We start from the raw sequence: 21,448 nt of genomic DNA on the forward strand, positions 1-21,448 counted from the left end.
TCAAATTGCCCTACATAGAGATTGCTTTGAGATTTCAGATTGCTTTGACTTATACTTCCAACAACACTGTATGAGAGTGACAGTTTTCTCCCCCACATACTCACCAACTCAGTATTAAAATTTTTTATTTTTGTCCATCTTTACATTTTTTACAAATGAATTTTAGTTTGCTTTTCTCTTATGAGTCTAGTTAAGCATCTTTTAGTATGTGTAAAAGCCATTTACATTTTCTTCTGTGAACTTTTTTATTCCTTTGCCCATTTTTCTTCTGGGATTCTTTAATTTGTAGGAACTTTTCATATATTAAAACATATTTGTTCTTTACTTTTTCTTGTTTTTCATTAGTATTTGATTTGTCTTAGGATCTTTTTACCTTGAAGGAGCTTTTATTTAGTCAAATGTATCAGTTTTATTTTGTGATGTTTGAGTTAAGCATATGTAGAGAAATCTTCCCCATTTTAGGATTAAAAATTTTTGACCATATCTTTTTCTAGTACTTTTTTTGTTTATTTTTTTTATCAATGTAAGTCTAAATTTGATTTTTGGGAGAAAGAATGTAGAAAAAATGTAACCTGGAGTGGCACAGTGGTTAACGAATCCAACTAGGAACCATTAGGTTGCGGGTTAAATCCCGGCCCTTGCTCAGTGGGTTAAGGATCCGCATTGCCATGAGCTGTGGTGTGGGTCGCAGACGCGGCTCGGATCCCGCGTTGCTGTGGCTCTGGCATAGGCCGGTGGCAACAGCTCCCATTAGACCCCTAGCCTGGGAACCTCCATATGCCGTGGGAATGGCTCAAGAAAAAGGCAAAAAGACAAAAAAAAAAAAAAAAGTAACCTTTCTGTTTTTATTTTGACAGATGGCTTTTGTGTATTTTGTATTCTCTTAGTATATGAAAATATTTAAAAGTTTGTATTCAAACCAATTGATACCGAAATTCATGGTATCTTCCTTCGGTTTCATGCTTAGGCTTTCTTGACTCTCCAAATTATATAAACACTCACCTTTATTTTATTTCTGATACTTTTAGTATTTTTAATATTTAAATCTCTAATGAACCTAAAGTATTTCGGCATAGGATAATGGTACCATACTTAGTTCCCATCCAATTAACTAAGCTGTTGTTCTCCTGCTATCGAATCATTTCCTCACAAATTTCAAGCACTGTCTTTAATATTTTCAATTTTTTTGTATCAGATGATTACTTCTTTTTTGTATCATTAATTGCTCAGGTCCTGTACCAATTCCATACAGTTGATTATTTGAAAAATATAAATAGTATGGAAAGCTTGCTTTTAAAAATACTAAGATGTATTATAAATATAATATATAGTTGGCTGTTCTTATGTTTTTCTAAGAAAGCTTTAAACTCACATTGTAAAATCATTTATTTAATGTGTAAATTAATTTGGGGAGAGTTAACATTTGTACCTTTAATATTGTCATCCAGGAACACAGTATATTGTTCTGTTTGTTAATGTTTCATGTTTCTCAGTTGATTTTTGTAGTGTTCTCCTAAAGATTGTAATTGTCTATACAGTGTGTACTATTATTGTAAAATAGGATTATGTACTTTAAAAAAGACTAGGAAGATATAAAGTAAGGCGTTAAATGGATATCTTCGCCTTCCAAATGATGGGTGATTTAGGATTTACTTTCTTGGTGTGTGTTTTTTCAAAAGTCTAGTAATTGAATGTGTATAACTTTCTTATAATTAGAAAATCACAGTTCTCAAAACGTTAATTGTAAAGTGTTATAAGTATATTGATGTTTTAAATACAAGTATTTTAATGAAAAATAAATTTATGTTCATAAATACCACCTAAAAATAAAAATTACAGCTTTTTTTTTCTGAATGAAAAGAGAAATCACTTGAATTGTCCTTAACAATTTGAAATAATTTAAAAATAATATTGGATGTTAGGAAAATTGATTTACATTAGTTTTTCTCAACAGTGGAAACCTTAAAATTAATATTCAGTGGTTTTTTTTTGTTTGTTTTTGGCCATGCCTGCAGCATATGGAAATTCCTGGGCCAAGGATGAACCTTTGCCACGGTAGTGGCAACATCTGATCCTTAACCTGCTATACTACGAGAGAACTCTAATGTTCAGTATTTTAAAGAATATAGTGTAGAATTGTTTTCTGTGTTGGCCTTAAGCCTAGTTGTTCAATTAACACCTAATACGTTGTGATCTGGTAAGCCTCAGAGCCTAATAATAGGGAATGCAGAGATATTCACTTACATTTTTTAATCATAATCTCTCTACAGTGTAGATTTTCAGACCAGGTGACTATTCAAGCCGAAAAAGAAAATTTTATGAAGTTTGCAAAAGGTCCGTAACATTTTTAATGTTAATCATTCATGTAATTTGTATCTTGAGTATGTTTTTTATTCTCTGCTGTATGTGCTTGAGCTACTATGCCGTAAACAATACATGGGCATAATTTAATTAATGTGTCAGGTGTATCTAGATGTCAGGGGTATTGTAAGTACCTTAAAGTTGTCACTAAGTATTTTGAACCATTAAAATATTTTTTGAGGAAGGAATAAGGAATAGCGATAAAAGAAAAAATGATGTGTGTGTGTGACTTATGAAGGTAAGAGTAACTGAAATCAGATGAACATTGCCATTTGCAGGTATATGTCTGCGCTCATTAGTACTAAGTGTTACAGTATACGCACTAGAACATACACAGGTACCAAATTTAGATTTGGAGGATACCTAGGAGGTCATCTGATCCATGCCCACCCCCATTTTTCTGTTGAGGCAAGTCACAGTCAGGTCAGGTAACAAATATGATCCTTGGAGAGCAGCATCCTGTGGGAACTTGTCAGAAATGTAAATTATTTGGTCCCACCACTGACCTACAGAATCAGAAACTCTGGAAATGGAGCCTGTCAATCTGTGTCTCAAAAGGTGACCAGCTAATCAAGCTCCCTGCCCAAGTTTAAGAACCATCATGTTAAAGAAAATCTTAGGTAAGAATTAGATTGGCATAGAAGCACAATATGAGTCATGACCATTTGAAGATCTTAAAGAAAAGTACAAAATTAACTTTTTTTTTTCCCAATCAAAGCATTTTGCTTACAGACTAAATAGTTGCAGCCTGCAGAGTTTTGTGATCACCTTGACTCTGCCATAGTGACCAGAAGTGTGATATTGGGCAAGTCAGTACGTTACCCTAGATTTCATCATCCAATCAAAATAAAGGAACTTTACTAGATAATCTTTTCCATCTACAGAAGTAATTCCTATTTCTTTGTTTTTTGTTACCTCTTGTTTTATTTTATGTGGAGGGGGGTTATGTTCATTGCATGTATCAATGATATCATAAGTTAGGAAAGAAGCAAATATCTTTGTGTGAAATTTTTAAACTTCAGTGCTACTAAGTTCCACATGTTATAAGAGTTGACCCCTCTTGTTACGATTTTTACTTCTCTCTGGCCCTGGGAACCTCAGCTGAAAAACCTTATTAGAATTTTTTTTAAGGTAAAATAGTATCTAAGTGAGGATATAAGTCTTTCTTCGAAAAAGCAAATTCATTTATATCTGTTAGCTCTGAGGTACTTTCCACCCTTCCCCTTGCTTAAGTTATTTATTTTCCTAGGTAAGCGACCTCCAGATTAAGTATTTTTTTATTTGGCTCTCTTGGATCTCATATATTAGAATATAGTCAAGACTGTTTAAATCAGCAGCCCAGAACAATGTATTTCTTTACTTTCTTCCCAAAGGAGGGTATCAAGTACATGTGTAAATTTATTATATGTACTTGTACTGAAGAATAACATAATTCGTTTATTTTTTGTACTATTAATAGAATCATTGGGTTATGTTTTCTGGATTTGGACCGTAGTCCAGTTCTTCAAACCTTCCATCTGGCATGATCAGAGGAAGTTTACTCTTGGAGTTCCCTGATGGCCTAATGGGTTAAGGATCTGGCATTGTAACTGATGTGTGTGGGATTGATCCCTAGCATCGGAACTTCCACATGCCATGGGCACAGCCAAAAAAAAAAAAATAGTTTGCTCTAGTTTCAATCCCAGCACCCGACTCCTTCCGCTACCCCAGCCATTTATCAAGTATTGGTTTTCTAGTTAAGAAGTCAGAAACAAACTATTGAAGATGTTAAAGAATCATAGTATATGATAAAGCATACAGCATAGTATATAGAATATACATATCACTAGGTTGCGTTTCTACCTACTTGATCTTATTACTTTAATGTTTTTAGAATAAATTTAAATTCTGACTGCTTTTTCTGCTCACACAGCAGCGATTCTAAAAATACAGAGCTTCTGGTTGGTGACTTTCACTTACAGCACTGGGTCCCAAACCTCTGTGTTTATCAGTGCCAGTGGCACCTTTGGATCTCATTGCTCGTCAGGAAGACACACTACTGAAGCCCTGGATGAATGGTATGATTTTCTTAATAAAATTTTCTTGGCTTTTGATTATATAGAAATGATACAGGAGATATTTCCACCAAAAACAAAAAGTTAAAAAAATTGAAACAAGTATAAAATATGTTAAGATTAGAAGGTTTGTGTACCTTTAGTTAGTACTTTTTTTTTTTTTTTTTTTTTTTTTTTTGTCTTTTTGCCATTTCTTGGGCCGCTCCCCGGCATATGGAGGTTCCCAGGCTAGGGGTCGAATCAGAGCTGTAGCCACTGGCCTCCGCCAGAGCCACAGCAACGCGGGATCCGAGCCGCGTCTGCAACCTACACCACAGCTCACGGCCATGCCGGATCCTCAACCCATTGAGCAAGGGCAGGGACCGAACCCGCAACCTCATGGTTCCTAGTCGGATTCATTAACCACTGCGCCACGATGGGAACTCCCTAGTTAGTACTTTTGATGGAACAAATTCTGAGCTATATATTGTGTGATCGTGGTAGTATAGGTGGATTATAGTTTATACCTAAAATATCCATATGTTAGTTCAGTGCTTAGAAATTTAGATGTACTTTAGAATTTGTGTCAATTTTTTGATAACTCATAGTGCTGTGAATAAAACAAGCTAGATTGAAGAAGGAATTTAGAAACAATAAAATCCCCTTGTGTAGCTCACACTTAATTCTTCCCATTACTGACCCATGCCACCTGGTATAGTATACTATAGCAGCAAGTATACATATTTTATCTTAAAAAGCTTTGCAGGTTTTGTAATGAAAATTACTGCAAAGCTATGCAGCAAAAACCTCAATTTGTCCCAAATTGTATCTGGATGCTGCCAAAGTGAAAAATGAAATTATTTAAGACAAAAAGCATTTCCATTTGTTTTTGATTTATTTTCTTTTTTCGGCCGCCCCACAGCATATGGAGTTCCCAGGCCAGGAATCAGATCAGAGCCGCAGTTGTGACCTGTGCCACACTTGTGGCAATTTCAGGTCCTTAACCCACTGCACTGGGTCGAGAATTGAACCTACATTCTGGTGCTGCAGAGATGCCACCAATCCTGTTGTGCTGCAGCAGGAATTCCAGTTTTCATTTGTTTTATATTGAGGAAAAAAAATCATTTTTAAATGTCCCGAGTCTCATTTTAAAAGACCAACATTAAGGGATAATGATGCCTGGTGTAGTAGTCAGCTTGGGCTGCCATAATAAAACACCACAGATGGGGTGGCTTAAATAAACAGATACTCATTTCACAGTTCTGGAGGCCAGATGCCCAAGATCAAGGTCCTGGTAGAGTTCAGTTTCTGGCTCTCTTTCTGGCTTACGAAAACAGCCTTTTTGCTAAGTCTTCACATGGCTTTTTCTGGTGCATGTGCATGGAGAGAAAGAAAAAAAACCTTTTGTAAGGATGCTAATTTTGTCAGATCAGGGCCTCATTTTTGTAACCCCATTTAACCTTAATTATTTCCATAAAAGGCCCTGACTCCAAATGTAGTCAGATTGGCTTAAAGCTTCAACATATGAATTAGGTGGGAGAGAAAACATAGTTCAATCCATAGCACCTGGGTTTGTCAGTAGTTTTCTTCCGTAAGAAAGGTTTATTGCATGTAATATTTGTCTTAGAGACAATCATTTGAATATAATACTCAGTGCTGCTATATAAGACTTTTAAGAAAGTATCTTCAGTTTATAATGAATGTAAAACGTTAAAATTCAGGAGTTCCTTCTATGGCACAGTGAGTTAAGAATCCAACTGCAGCAGCTCAGGTTGCTGCAGAGGCACAGGTTCTATCCATAGCCCAACACAGGTGGGTTAAAGAATCTGGTGTTGCTGTAGCCATGACATAGGTCACTGCAACTTGGATTTAGTCCCTGGCCTGGAAATTTTCATGTACCATGGGTGCAGCCATTTTAAAAAGCAATAATAAAAAAAATTAAAAATAAAATGTTAAATTTAGACTTAGAAATCCTTAAGGAACACCTAAGATGTAAATCACTCTGTATTTCACAGGAACATACTGTTGCAGCGGTCTGCAAATTGAGCATAAGTAGTCCAAAATGAAACTTTAAGTAGTGGTCATGTGTTTCATTGCTATGAAGGAAATAAGTTATAACAAATTAGAGTGTAACGTCATTCTTAATCATTTCTAGATTTCAGATTTCCAGGAAAACATTCTCTCCTAAAGCTGCAGAATTCTGACATTTATGAACTATTTAAGAGGGAAAAAACTGTGGGGGTAAGTTCCCCCATTAAAAAAATAGTAATAATCCAAAAAGCATATATTTGGGGGCTTTGGTTATATTTCCCTATCATTTTTAAGCAGTTCTGTACATTTCATGGATTTTAATTGGGAATTGATGGTAAGGGGCAGAAAATGATTGGTAATTTGGAGGATATTCACAAACAAGAGATTTCAGGTGGACAGGTGGGTGGTGGGATATCCGGAACATCATGTACCGGATGAATGGTTCCCTGTGATGGAGAAAGCTAGCAATTGATGGGAAAAGCTTGTTGTAAACAGCTTTCACTCATTGCCTTTTTAAACCATTAATCAGAAAAGGTAAGGAAAACTTTGGTTCTAGTAAATGCATCTGAAACATGCATATTATAATAGAATTAACTTGTTATAAAAGTAAAAAGGACCTGAACATGAGCAGGAAGAGGGAATGTATAAACCTTTAGAAACCTACAAAGTAAAACAGTAGTAATTTTAATTGAATATAAAAGTTTTACATTAAACAAAATTTTAAACATTCAGACACTTTAAATTGATTTTTTCATTATTTTTAAAAATGCAAATTGGTTGGAGTTATTTTTACCAAGTTGGCAAGCAAATTATCTTGATACTGCTTTGAGTATATAGTATTTCTGCTTCAAATGCTTTTTCACATTATTGTAGTAAGTGTTTTACAATTAATACAGAAAGGAAATCTGTCTAATTTTCTAGGTGTTCCAGAAGCCCCTTGGGTTGATGATACCCCATAGATATTGCAAATTTCATTTTAATACATTACGTGGCTGTGAGCGATCACAGTGCAAGTTTGCTCACGTGCCTGAGCAAGGGGATGAAAAGGTAAAATATGTTAAGTCTTCGAAGTAGAAATTGTTTTAATAAGCATCTCAGTCACACATTTTAATTCAGATTTTCATCATTCCTAATAGATGAGCTCTACCTGTTTATATAAATGGAATCATACAATCAGTATTCTTTTGTTTCTGGCTTCTTTTGCTCAATAGTATTGAGTCATCTCTGGGGTTTTGTTTTTTTTTTAATTAATTGTAGACATTTCTTTCTCATATAAAATTGAATATTCTGTTGTACAAATACATCAAAATCTATTTTATTGATAAATAATACTTTTGATGGGTGGTTTCTAAATTTGATAAATAAAATACTGAAGCTCCCGGCATTCTGCATATCATTTGGTAAACATTTGTACACATTTCAATGGTTATACTTAAAACTGGAATTAATGGGTCAAAGGGTTTGCATGTGTTCAACTTTAGTAGATACTGCTGGACAGATTTCCAAAGTGGTTTACCAAATTGCACTCTCACCAGCAATGTCTTGAGAGTTCTGGTTACCTCACATCCTTACTAGCTCTTGGTATTAGCAGTCTTTTAATTGAAGCCATTCTGATAGGTGGGAAATGATACTCCTTCCCTGATGGTTGATGAAGTTTGAGCATCTTTTATTTATTTTATTTTATTTTTCTGCTTTTTAGGGCCATACCTGCAGCATATGGACGTTCCCAGCTAGGGATTGAATCAGAACTACAGCTGTCGGCCTGTGCCACAGCAGCAACAATGCAGGATCTGAGCCACATCTGCAACCTACACCACAACTCACGGCAACACTGGATCCTTAACCCACTGAGCAGGGGTGGGGATCAAATCCGCGTCCTCATGGATCCTAGTCACATTCATTACTGCTGAGCCACGACAGGAATTCCAGGAGTTGAGCATCTTTTACAACATTTATTGGATATTTGAATATCCCCTTTCTGTAAATAGCTAAATATTTGCCTGTATTCTGGAGGATTGTCTTTTTCTTATCCATCCCAAGAATTCTTTGTATATTCTGGATACAGATTCTTTGTTGGATATATATTTATATTGTAAATGCCTTTTACTACTTTACAAGTTGTCTTTAACGCTCTCAAAATTATCTTTTGATAAGAATTATTAATCTTCATATAGACCAATTTTGTCATTTTTTTCCTTTTAAAAGTGTTGACATTTTACATGCTGTTGAAGAAATCTTTGACGAGATCATGAAAATGTTATTATGTTTTTCCTTTAAAAGTTTTGTCTTATCTTTTATATTGAGAACTGTAAGCCATCTAGAATTGATTTTTATTTAGGATGTGAGAGGAAGGTCAGATACATATTTTTTCCAGGTTAATCTCCACGAAATCCAACACCCTCCTTTCCCTGATTGCACTGCAGTATCACCATGTCATAAATGGGCTGATTGTGAATGAGTGGGTCTTTTTTTAGGCTCTCTGTTCTAATCCACTGGTCAATGTGTTTATCCTTATACCAGTAAAAGATTATTTTTTCAAAGATCTAAATCAGTTTTTTTAAATTATAATATTCAAAGATTTCCTTCCTCTCCCAAGATTGACCAGAGTCAAGATTGCTTGCTAATCTTGACTCTGTTGCCTTGACTGTTTCTTTGACAGAGCTTCTCTAAATAAGGTTTTTGTAATGAGTTGAGTATGCATTTAAAAGCCTAACTAACCTAACATCAGCTTCTTTATTCCATTGCTTTTAATTCATTTAAAAAATAGCAACAGATAGGACTTAAATTTGAGTAGTTTTTATAAAATATTAAATGGTAGTTTTACATTTTTTGTGACTTTTATAGGTTTGCATGGATGTGCTTAAGAAGTATATAAGTATCAACGAGTTGTGTTTGCTACAGCGTGCAGGTATGGGACAGTGGAATGATTACTATAAATTCATTAATGTAAATGTTTCAAACAGTGTGCTGTTGTCTTATAGTTTGACAGTAAATCAAGAACTTCTAAGTATGAGAACTGAATGCCTTAGAGTTGCTCTGTTGGTATCAGAAAAGATTAACTGTAAGTGTGGCATTTTGGTTAATAAAAAAATTACAGTCCACCTAACACTATCTAATTCCTTTAACATACAGGAATATTTTCATGTCATAGAAATTTTATTTACAGGTGTAAGACAGAAAAAAGGATGTTAATTGGTTTAAAATTCGTTCTAAAGGGATTTTTCACAAATTGGATCTTACCTACTTCTTTACTGTTCTCCTTTTACATTTATCCCTTGTAGCCAACACACCATCCGTCATTCTGTGCAGGTCCCTAAACCAACCAGGCTGTGTTATAATAGAGAAGGCACTGTTCTCTCCACCCCGGATGCCTTTGTTTTATTCCCCTTTCCCACTGCGAAGACCTATTCATCTTCCAAAGCTTAGTCATAGAAAATATAATTATCTCCTCTATTAGGCCCTTATCTGACTCCACAACCTCATCCCCTTCTCTGCTCCCATCTCCCCTTACTACATTATGAACCCAAGAGGAAGCGACCAAGCTTTATATTCGTCACTCTGACACAGCCACCAAGACCACATAGTATGGTGGTAATAGAGCACTTTAGCTTCATATCCATCTGCTTAAAATCTGATTTAGCTAAAAACAAAATCTCTGACAAGCTTCTTTGGCTGATAATATCATCTCCCCAAAGGATTAGAGGGAGCATCTGAAGAAACTGGTAGTCTGGATTTAATCCAACTGTAACAAGGATGAAGTAGTTAAGATAGAAGTAATAGGAGCCAATATAGAGAATATACCTGTCACTTGAGGGGTTGTGATAGTCAAGGAGGAGAAGCTACAAATGTTTAGATGTGGATAAACATTTACATTCCAGAAATAATTCCATAATATGAGATGTAGAAGAAAAAAGGATGACATGGGAAAATTGCAGACTACCCAAAATGTAATTCTGGTTGTGTGACTGTGAAATATGGGAACAGGAAAAATATATGTGAATTAGTTTTTAAACAAAAAATTCATAAAACAAAAATAAAAACCTGTAGTGAAGAATAAATGCTGGAACTTGGCAAGAACCTATGTAAATTATGTTTGATGTGAAAATAGAAACTTAGATCAGTGAAAACAGATAGATAGCTCATAATAAAGTCATCATTATGTATAAAGAAGTTTAGTGTTTGAAAGGACCATAGGGTTTGAGAAGGAAGACTCATTTTATGAATGATGATAGAATAACTGGATAGCAACTCAGAAAGAGAAACTCTTAATACCACTGGTATAAATGTAGATCTAACTGCTTAGACTCTGCAGAGGGACCTCAGGGACCACCTAGTTCACAAGAGGAGGTACTGAGAGAATGGGACTCCCATTCATTTTTACCTGTTTCATATTTGAATTTCCACATAAAACTCTTTTTCCAGAAGTTTTATGACTAAAAACATTGTGAAAAACTACTTCTGCTTAGCATACATGAAAATGAATCAATATGTATATTAGAAATTCAATAGAAAAAAATAAGATTTTCTATCAGATTTTTTTTGAAAGTTGATCATTTTTGTGGTTTAAAGTAATCAAAGGAAGCATAAAAATATAAATTTGATTATGTAAATTTAAACTGAAAAAAGCTATTGACTTCAAGCATTTTAAATTTACCATTGGTGGACTTTCAATTGTGGCTCAGTGGAAACAAACCTGACTAATATCCATGAGGATGCGGGTTCAATCCCTGGACCCACTCAGTGGTTTAAGGATCCAGTGTTGTCATGAGCTGTGGTGTAGGTCACAGACACAGCTGAGATCTAGCATTGCTTTGGCTGTGGTGTAGACTGGCAGCTGTAGCTCCAATTTGACCACTAGCCTGGGAACTTCCTTATGCCATGGGTGTGGCCCTAAAAAAAAAAGCAAAAAAAAAAATTGTCATTGATAATATATATATATACACAATGTATTAGAGTTTTTAAGAATAACAAGAGTTTAGTCTGCTATTTACAGAGGCATCAACATTATTTTCCCTGTGAGAATTAGAAATATCTAAAGAGGAAAATCCAGTGTTACTGGTTCACCAAAATTGGGTACTCCTAAATAAATAGAGGAGTAAAAGTACCCAATTCTAATAAGTTACTGAAGTGGCATTATGGATTAACAAAGCTTTTTTAAAAAACAGCATAGTAAGATGGCAGAGTAGGTGGCATCAGGAATTTGTCTCCCCACCTAGACAGTAGTTGTACCAGCAAAACCTGTCTAATATGATTACTGGAGTCTCTTGAAAGCTTGCAACTTCCAAGGGAAGACTTGAACAGTAAATTGTGATTAATTTCAGTCAGTTTCAGCTCTTAGCACAGTAGCAACTACCCAACCTTTAGTGCCGCCATGTGGCAGACAACTGTGCGTGACTTTTTAGAGCAACCTGCACACAGCTTGTGGGAGCCAGAGTGAGCAAAAAAGACCTCATCCTCTCAACATCAGGTATATGTGCTCTGATTACTGACTGCTGCTTCTGCTACTTCTGATCACAGAGGTACATTGTTGTTGCAGTTATCCTCATTGTTGCAGGCCCCTCCCTCTCTTGCTTAAGTGACTTACAGAGGACTAAAAGGGCTAGCATCGTTTTTCCCCTCCTCTTCATTTTCTCTTTTTTGCGTTTTGGGAGCCAAACATTAAAGATAAGACATTACAAAACAACTGCATATTCAGGGAATATTTTTAAGAGACCAAATGTACCAAGGAAATGCTCAGAAAAGACCTGAGAAGATCTTAAATTTATTCTTCAGGCTGATCCTCCCTATAGACAGTCTACAACAGTCAAAAAAACCAAAAGAAATAAAAAGAATAACAAAACCCAGCAAACCCTGGGAAAGGAAGAGACTCTGAGGTACAGAGTTACCACATTATTGCATTAAATGCCCACTTTTCAAACAGAAAGTCATATGATATGCAAAGGAATGAGAAAAATATGGCCCATTCAAAGAAAAAAAATAGCAGAAACTATTCTTGTAAAAAAGATCTGATGGCACCTGTATTAGACAATGATTTTAAAACAGCTGTCTTTTTTTTTTTTTTTTGCCCTTTTAGGGCTGTACCTGCGATATATGGAAATTCCCAGGATGGGAGTCAAATCAGAGCTGTAGATGCTGGCCTACACAGCCACACCAACTGTGGATCCCAGCTGAGTCTGCAGCCTTCACCACAGCTCACGGCATCACTGGATCCCCGACCCACTGAGCAAAGCCAGGGATCAAACCTGGTTCCTCATGGATACTAGTTGGATTTGTTTCTGCTGCTCCACAAGGGGAACTCCCTTAAAACGGCTGTCTTAAAGGTCTTTTAAGAACAAAGGAAGATGTGGGGAAAGTCAGGGAAACAATGTGTGAACAAAATGGAAATATCAACGTGATTAGGAAACCTAAAAAAAAAAATTCTGGAGTTGAAAAATACAGTAACTGAAATGAAAACCTCACTAGAGGGATTCAAAGACAGATTCGAGCAGGCAAAAGAATCAGTGAATTTGAGGATAAAACAATGAAAATTATCAGGTCTGAGGAGCAGAGAGAAGAAAGTTTGAAGAAAAGTCAACACAGCTTGAGGGACCTATGGGACACCATGAAACTGAACACATTGCAGAAGTCTCAAAGGAGAAGAGAGAAAGGGACAATATTTGAACAAATAATGACTGAAAATATCCCAAAGTTAATGAAAGTTATGAATATAAACATCCAAGAAGCTCAACAAACTCTAAGATGAACTTGAAGAGACCCACACCAAGATACCTTTTAATCAAACTGTCAAAAGCCAGAGACAAAGGGAGTATCTTGAAAGCAGCCATAGAAAAGCAAATTTTCACAAGGATCCTCAATAAGATTATAAGCAGATCTCTCATCAGAAACTTTGGAGACTAGATGGCAGTAGGCTAATATATTCAAAGTGCTAAAAGAAAATATCTATCAACCAAGAATCCTATATCTAGCAAAACTGTCCTTCAAAACTGATGGAAAAATTAAGACATCCCCAGATAAATGAAAGCTGATAGGGTTCATTTCATTTAGACCTGCCCTTCAAGAAATGCTCAAAGGAGGCCTGTAGGGTGAAATGAAAGGACATGAGACAGTAACTTAAGATCATATGAGGAAATAAGGATCTCAATAAAGGTAAATGCTTAGGTAGTTATAAAAGCTAGTGTTATTTTAACAGTGGTTTGTAATTGCCCTTTTTGTTTTCTGCATGATTTAAGAAACTAATACCTATAAAGAAAAATATGTTAACTAGTATAAGAACTAATACTATTATAAATTTGATTGATAACACCAGTTTTCTATGTTAGAGACAGTAACACAACAATAGTGGGGGACTTTAATTCCCCATTTATAACAGTGGATAGACGATCCAGACAGAAATTTAACAAGGAAACACAAGCCTTAAATGATGCATTAGACCTAGATGGACTTAACAGTTTTACAGAATATTCCATCCAAAAGCAGCAGAATACACATTCTTCTCAAGTGCACATGGACCGTTTTCTAGGATAGATCATGTTCTGGGCCACAAATCAAGCATCGGTAAAGTTAAGAAAGTTGAAATCATATCAGCCATCTTTTCTGACCACATTGCTATAAGACTAGAAATCAGTGACATGAAAAAAACTGCAAAAAAAAAAAAAAAAACACACAAACGTGGAGACTAAACAATATGCTACTGAAGAAGTGGATCACTGAAGAAATCAAAGAGGAAATTAAAAAATACTTAGAAACAAATAGTAACAAAGATACAACAACCCCAAACCTATGGGATACAACAAAAGCTGTTCAAGAGGGAAGTTTATAGCAACAGAAGCCACCTCAGGAAACAAGATAAATCACAAACAACAAAATATTAGCAAACCAAATCCAGAAATACATTTAAAGGATCATACACCCTGATCAAGTGGGACTTATCCCAAGGATACAAGGATTTTTCAATATCTGCAAATCAGTCAGTGTGATACATCACATTAACAAAAAATTGATGTAAAAAATTGATGTAATTGATGTAAAAAAATATGATCAATAGATGCAGAAAAAGCTGACAAAATCCAACAGCCGTTTCTGATTTAAAAAAAAAAAAAAACTTTCCCGAAAGTGGGCACAACATAATAAAGACCATATATGACCCCCACAACTAATATAATTCTCAGTGGTGAAAGCTGAATGAATTCCTGCAAAGATCAGGGAACAAGACAAGGATGTCCACTTTTGCCAGTTTTATTCAATGTAGTTTTGGAAATCCTAGCCACAGCAATCAGAGAAGAAAAAGAAAAGGAATCCAAATTGGAAAGGAAGAAGTAAAACTATCACTATTTGCAGATCACATGATACTGTACCTAGAAAACCCTAAAGATGCTACCAGAAAACTGTTAGAGCTCATCAACGAATTTGGTAAAATTGTAGGATACAAAATTAATACACAGAAATCAATTGCATTTCTGTATACTAACAATGAAAGATCTTCTAGAAAGAGATTAGGTAAAAGTCCCATTTACCATCACATCAAAAGAATAAAATACCTAGGAATAAATCTACTTAAAGAGACAAAAGACCTGAACTTTGAAAACTGTAAGATGCTGATGAAAGAAATCAAAGTTGATACAAAATAGATGGAAAGATATTCCATGTTCATGGATTGGAAGAATCAGTATTGTCACAATGACTCTACTACCCAAGGCAGTCTTCACATTCAACACAATCCTATCAATTTCCCAGAACCAGATTAAAAATGTTTTAAATGTGTATGGAAATACAAAAGACCCCAAGTAGTCAAAGCAATACTGAGAAGGAAAAGTGGAGCTGCAGGATTCAGGCTCCTAGACTTCATACTCTACTATAAATCTACAGTAATCAAAGTAGTATGGCACTGGCACAAAAACAAATATAGATCAATGGAACAGGACAGAAAACCAAGAAATAAAGCCATGCAGTTATGATCAACTAATCTACAACAAAGGCGAGAATATACAATGGGGAAAGGACAGTCTCTTCAATAAGTGGTGCTGGGAAAACTGGACAGCTACCTGTAAAAGAATGAAATTAGAACCCTCTCTAACACCATACACAAAAATAAATTCAAAATTGATTAAAGACCTGAATATAAGACTGGATACTATGAAACTCTTATAGGAAACCATAGGCCGAACACTGTGACATAAATCACAGCAATATCTTCTCAGATCTTCCTCCTAGAGTATTGAAAATAAAAGCAAAAATAAGCAAATGAGATCTAATTAAACTTAAAAGTTTATGCATAGCAAAGGAAACCCTAAACAAATGAAAAGACAATCCACTGAATAGGAGCAAATATTTGCAAATGAAGCCACTGACAAGGGATTAATCTCCAAAATATGTAAACACCTCCTGCATCTTGATATCAAAAAAACAAACAGCCCAATCAAAAAATGGGCAGAAAATCTAAATAGACATTCTCTAAAGACATAGAGATGCAAAAAATAAGAAGCATGAGAAGATGCTCAACATTGCTAATTATTAGAGAAATGCAAATCAAAACTATAATGAGGTACCACCCTACACCAGCCAGAATGACCATCATCAAAAGTCTGCAAATAATAAATGCTGGAGAGGGTGCAGAGAATAGGGAACCTCTTACACTGTTGGTGGGAGTGTAAATTGGTGCAACCACTATGGAAAACAGCATGGAGGTACTTCAGAAAACTAAAAATAGGACTACCATATGACCCAGCAATCCCACTCCTGGGCATTTACCTGGAGAAAACCATAATTCAAAAAGATACCTACACCCCAATGTTCATTGCAGTACTATTTACAAGAATCAAAACATGGAATGGACCTATGTTCTCTGACAGAGGAATGGATAAAGATGTGGTACATGTATACAATGGAATATTACTCAGCCATAAAAAAGAATGAAATGCCATTTGCAGCAAACATGGATGGACCTAGAGATTGTCACACTAAGTAAAGTTAGTGAAAGACAGCATATGATATCTCTTATTTGTGGAATCTAGAAAAAAGAGACAACAGAAACAGACTCACAGACTTTGAAAAACTTATGGTTAGCAAATGGGACAGGTAAAGGGGAGACAGGTGGGCTGAGGGTTGGGATTGGCATATGCACACTGAGGTATATGGAATGATTGATCAATGGGGCCCTGCTGTGTAGCATAGAGAACTCTACCCAGTATTCTGTGATACTCTTGGGGGGGAAAGAATCTAAAAGAGACTGGATGTGTATACATGTATAACTGAATTGCTTTGTTGTACAACCAAAATTATCACAACATTGTAAATCAACTTTACTTCAATAAAACTTCAAAAAATGAAAAAAATAAATAATTGTTGGTTAATATTTGGGATCACACAATATATTAAAATGTAATTTGTGACCTCAACAACTGAAAGGAGTAGGAATGGAGATGTAAAGAAACAAAATTTTTGTGTATTATTGAAGGTAAGCTGGTATAAATTTGAATTGGACTGTTATGATTTTAGGATGTTAAATGCAACCCCATGGTAGTATCAAATAGCTATAGACAAGGAAATGAAAAAGGAGTTTAAACTTTCACTCAAAAAATCAGCTTAACACAGGAGTTCCCATTGTGGCTCAATGGATTAAGAGCCAGACATAGTGTCTGCAAGGATGTGGGTTTAAGCCCTGACCTCACTCAGTGGCTTAAGGATCTGCTGTCACTGTAAGCTGTGGCATAGGTCACAGATGCAGCTCAGATCCCATGTTGCTGTAGCTATGGCGTAGGCTGGCAGCTGCAGCTCCAATTCAACCCTTAGCCAAGGAACTTCCATATGCCATAGGTGTAGCCTTGGAGTGGGGGGGGGAGAAAAATCACCTAAACATAGAAGAGAGCAAAACAGGAAATGAGAGACAAAAAACTGTAAGACATAGAAGACAAATAGCAAAAGCAAAAGTAACTCCTTCCTTATCAGTAATTACTTTTAAAGTAAATGGATTAAGCTCTCCATTCAAAAGACAGGTTACCAGAATGAATAAAAATACATTATAAAACTATAGGATGTCTACAAAATATTCACTTTAGATCCAGAGACACAAATAGATTGAAAGTGAAAGGATGCGAAAAGATACTCTATACAAATAGTAACCAAGAGAGAATAGGAGTGTCTATACTAATATTAGACAGAATAGACTTTAAATCAAGAAAGTTTGCAAGAGATAAAGGACAAAATATATAGTAATAGAAGATTCAGTATAGCAGCATTATGAAAATTTATTACCTACTGACAGACCATCAAAATATATAAAGCAAAAACTTACAGAATTAACAAGAGAAATAAGCAGTTCATAGTTGGAGACATCAGTACCCTACTCACTATGATGGATAGAACAACCAGATAGATGTTAAGTAGAGAAATAGAGATCCAACACAATAGTATACCCCCTAGATCTAACACAGATACACAACATTCTACCCAACAACAGAAACATACACATTCTTCTCCAGAGCACATGGGGCATCTTCCAGGATAGACAATATGTTAGGCCACAAATTAAGTCTCAATAGATTTTAAAGGACAGATATTTTACTAAGTGTCTTCTCTGATTCCAACAGGATGGAATTAGAAACCAGTAACAGAAGAAAATAGGAAAATTAACAAAATTGTGGAAATTGAACAGCATATTTTTAAACCAGTGGATCAAAGAAGAAATAAGGGAAATCAGAAAATACTTTGAGACAAATGAAAATGAAACACAACATTCAAAAACTTATGGGATGAGTGAAAGTGGTACTTAAGAGGGAAATTTCTTTCTATAAATGTTCATGTTAGGAGTTGCCGTGGCTGTGGCATAGGCCAGCAGCTGTAGCTCCAATTTGACCCCTAGCCTGGGAACTTCCATATGCTGCAGGTGCAGCCCTAGAAAACAAAACGAAACAAAAAAAAAAAAAAAAAAAAAAACTGTGCTGATAAAGAGAAGCCTTGCACCTACTAGCTTCACTGCTGAGTTCTGCCAGACATTTAAAGAACTAGTATCAATCCGCAAGCTTTTCCCAAAAATTCAAGAGAAAGGAATTGTTGCTAACTCATTCTATAAGGTTGAATCTACCATTGCCCCGATACCAATGCCAAAGAGCTAGAGGAAACTACAGATCAGTATCTTTTATGAATATTGATAGAAAAATAATCAACAAAGTACCAGCAGATTGAACTCTGCAGTATATAGGAAGGACCATCGACTATGACCAAGTGGATTTATTCTTAGAATTCAAGGATCGTTCAACATAAAAAAGTCGTTCAGAGTGATACACCACATAAACAGAATGAATGGGAAAAAAAACACATGATCATCTTGATGCAGAAAAGTCATTTGACAAAATTGAACACCCTTTCATGATAGAAACACTTTAAAAACTAGGAGTAAAAGGAAACTACCTCAACATTTTAAAAGCCATATCTGAAAACACCACAGCAAACACCATATTAAATGCAAAAGCTTGAAAGCTTTTCCTCTAAGATAAGGAACAAGGCAAGGATGCCCACTTTTCACCACTTGTATTCAACATAGAAATGAAAGTTCTAGACAGAACAACTAGACAAAGCAAAAAGATAAAATACGTTCATTTTGGAAAGGAAGAATTATCTGTTTGCAGGTGATCTTATATGTAGAAAACCCTAAAGATTCTGAAAAAAAAAAAAAATCTCAGGTAATAAGTGAGTCAGAAGGATACAAAGTCAACATGCAAAAATCATTTACATTTCTATACACTGAACAATTTGAAAATGAAATTACAAAAATAATTTTGTAATTCCTCAAAAAGAATAGTCATTAAGAATTAACCAAGGAACTGAAAGACTTGTACAATGAACTCTACAAAACACTGTTGTAAGTAATTAAAGAAGACAAATTAATGGAAATGCATTTCATGTTCACAGATTGGAAAACTTAATATTTTTTAAATGTCATTACTAATCAAAGTGATCTGCAGATTCAGTGTAATTCCTGTCAAAATTCCAGTAACCGAGTAGAAATGGAAAAACTCATCCTGAAATTCATGGTATATCAAGGGATCCCAAAATAATCTTGAAAATCAATCTTGAAAAAAAAACTAGAGGATTGCCTGACTTAAAAATTTACTACAAAGCTGTAGTAATCAAAACAGTGTGGTAGTGGTTTGAAGTCAGACGTATGAGCCAATGTATTAGAATCAAGAGCTTAGATGGGGAGTTCCCATTGTGGCTCAGCAGTAACAAACCCAACTAGTGTCCATGAGGACATGGGTTCGATCCCTGGCCTGGCTTAGTGGGTTAAGGATCTGACATTGCTGACATCTGTGGTATAGGTCACAGACGCAGCTTGGTACCCATATTGCTGTGGCTGTGGTATGGGCCAGCAGCTACAGCTCTGATTCAACCCCTAGCCTGGGAACTGCATGTGCTGCAGGATGGGCCCTAAAAAACAAAATGAAAGGCCCGGATATAAACCCCCACATATATGGTCACATGATTTTTGACAAGGATACCACAGCCATTTAGTGGGGAAAGGATGGATTTTTTTTTTCAACAGTGTTGGGAAAACTGAATATCTACATGCAAAAGAATAAAAATGGGCTCTTATCTGACACTATATACAAAAATTAATTCAAAATAGATTAAAGACCTTAATGTAAGACCTACAACAATAAAACTCAAAAGCATGAGGACAAAAGCATTACAGCATTGGGTTTGGCAGTGATTTCTTAGGTATGACACTAAAGACAGGCAACAAAAAAAACCAGATTGAACTTTATGAAAATTTTGAAATTTGTATTTTAAAAATCAGTATCAGCAAGATAAAACAGCAGCCCACAGAACGGGAAAAATATTTATAAGTTATATATCTCATAAGGGATTGATATCCAGAATATATAGAGATCCCTAAAATTCAACAGTAGCAACAAAAACCTGATTCAAAAATAAAGTGCTTGAAGAGACATTTTGCCAAAGAAGATGCACAAATGAATAACAAGCACATATAAAGACGCCGAACATCATCAATCCTTAAGGAAATGCAAATCAAACTACGTTGAGATAACTACCTCCACCCTTTAGGACGACTACTGTTGAAAAAACAAAACAAGAAGTGTTAGGATGTAGAGAAATTGAAACCCTGTGCACTGTGGGGAGGAATGTAAAATAGTACAGACATTTTAGGAAAACAACATGACAGTTCCTCAGAAAATTTAAAATAGAATTACTATATGATACAGCAATTCTTCTCAGATATATACTCAAAAGAATTGACAGCAGGGTCTCAAAAGATATTTGTACACTCATGTTTATACCAGCATTGTTCACAGTAGCTAAAAAGTGAAACAACCCAAGTGTCCATTAAAGAGCTACTTTCTCAAAGGAAATTAATCAGTGTTATAGTTTTTAATAAAATGTTTGTATTATAAGCTGGAATAAAAAATATCCCAGGGAGTCATCATGTAGGTTGGGTTAAAACAGCAAGAAGGGGTATGTGTCAAAATAGTCTGTACCCACTCCTAAATAGGCCACTACCCAGAGTCTCCCTGGGAGTGTAGCTCCCTAGAGTTCATAATGAGACCCTGATGTATGAAGCAGTTTGGCCCTATTTTTTGTGGATAGAACATTAGTTAGCTCCCAGTCTAGTGCCAAACATGGTTGGTTAACATGCCGTTACCATTAACTTTTAATTTATTTTCAAGTATTTCTGATACTGGGAATGTATGCTTTTTAAGAAAATGAATTTATACTATTTGATCTTTAAATATAGGAGAGTTGTCTAATTTAGGAAAGACGAATATCTTAAAAGCAGCAGATAACTTTATATTTCTTCGTTTTCAGTAAACATGTTTATGGAATACTACAGAAATTTTCCTCCGGGTATGCACTTTGATTTACAGGTGCTAAATGACCTTTTAAATTCTTTACTCAAACACTGTTTATTGAAAGAAGTATTTCAGGTAGTGAACCTCAGCATAATGATTAAAATGCTGGTAAGTAACCTGAAAATACATCTTTCTAATATCTGAAGTTAATTTCTTTGT

The 21,448-nt window shown here is 35.3% G+C and overlaps 1 protein-coding gene across 1 annotated transcript in view; it reads left to right on the forward strand.

The window, feature by feature from the left end:
- TOPAZ1 (testis and ovary specific PAZ domain containing 1) overlaps positions 1-21,448 on the forward strand; it is a 69,292-nt gene that overhangs the window by 20,840 nt on the left and 27,004 nt on the right. The window contains 8 exon segments of the mRNA XM_021071723.1: positions 2,271-2,313; positions 2,316-2,334; positions 4,274-4,308; positions 4,311-4,418; positions 6,550-6,635; positions 7,347-7,472; positions 9,270-9,333; positions 21,246-21,397. Of these exon segments, the coding sequence (XP_020927382.1) occupies positions 2,271-2,313; positions 2,316-2,334; positions 4,274-4,308; positions 4,311-4,418; positions 6,550-6,635; positions 7,347-7,472; positions 9,270-9,333; positions 21,246-21,397 (633 nt within the window).

This window comes from Sus scrofa, chromosome 13, assembly GCF_000003025.6.
Source record: "Sus scrofa isolate TJ Tabasco breed Duroc chromosome 13, Sscrofa11.1, whole genome shotgun sequence".
Taxonomy (NCBI): domain Eukaryota; kingdom Metazoa; phylum Chordata; class Mammalia; order Artiodactyla; family Suidae; genus Sus; species Sus scrofa.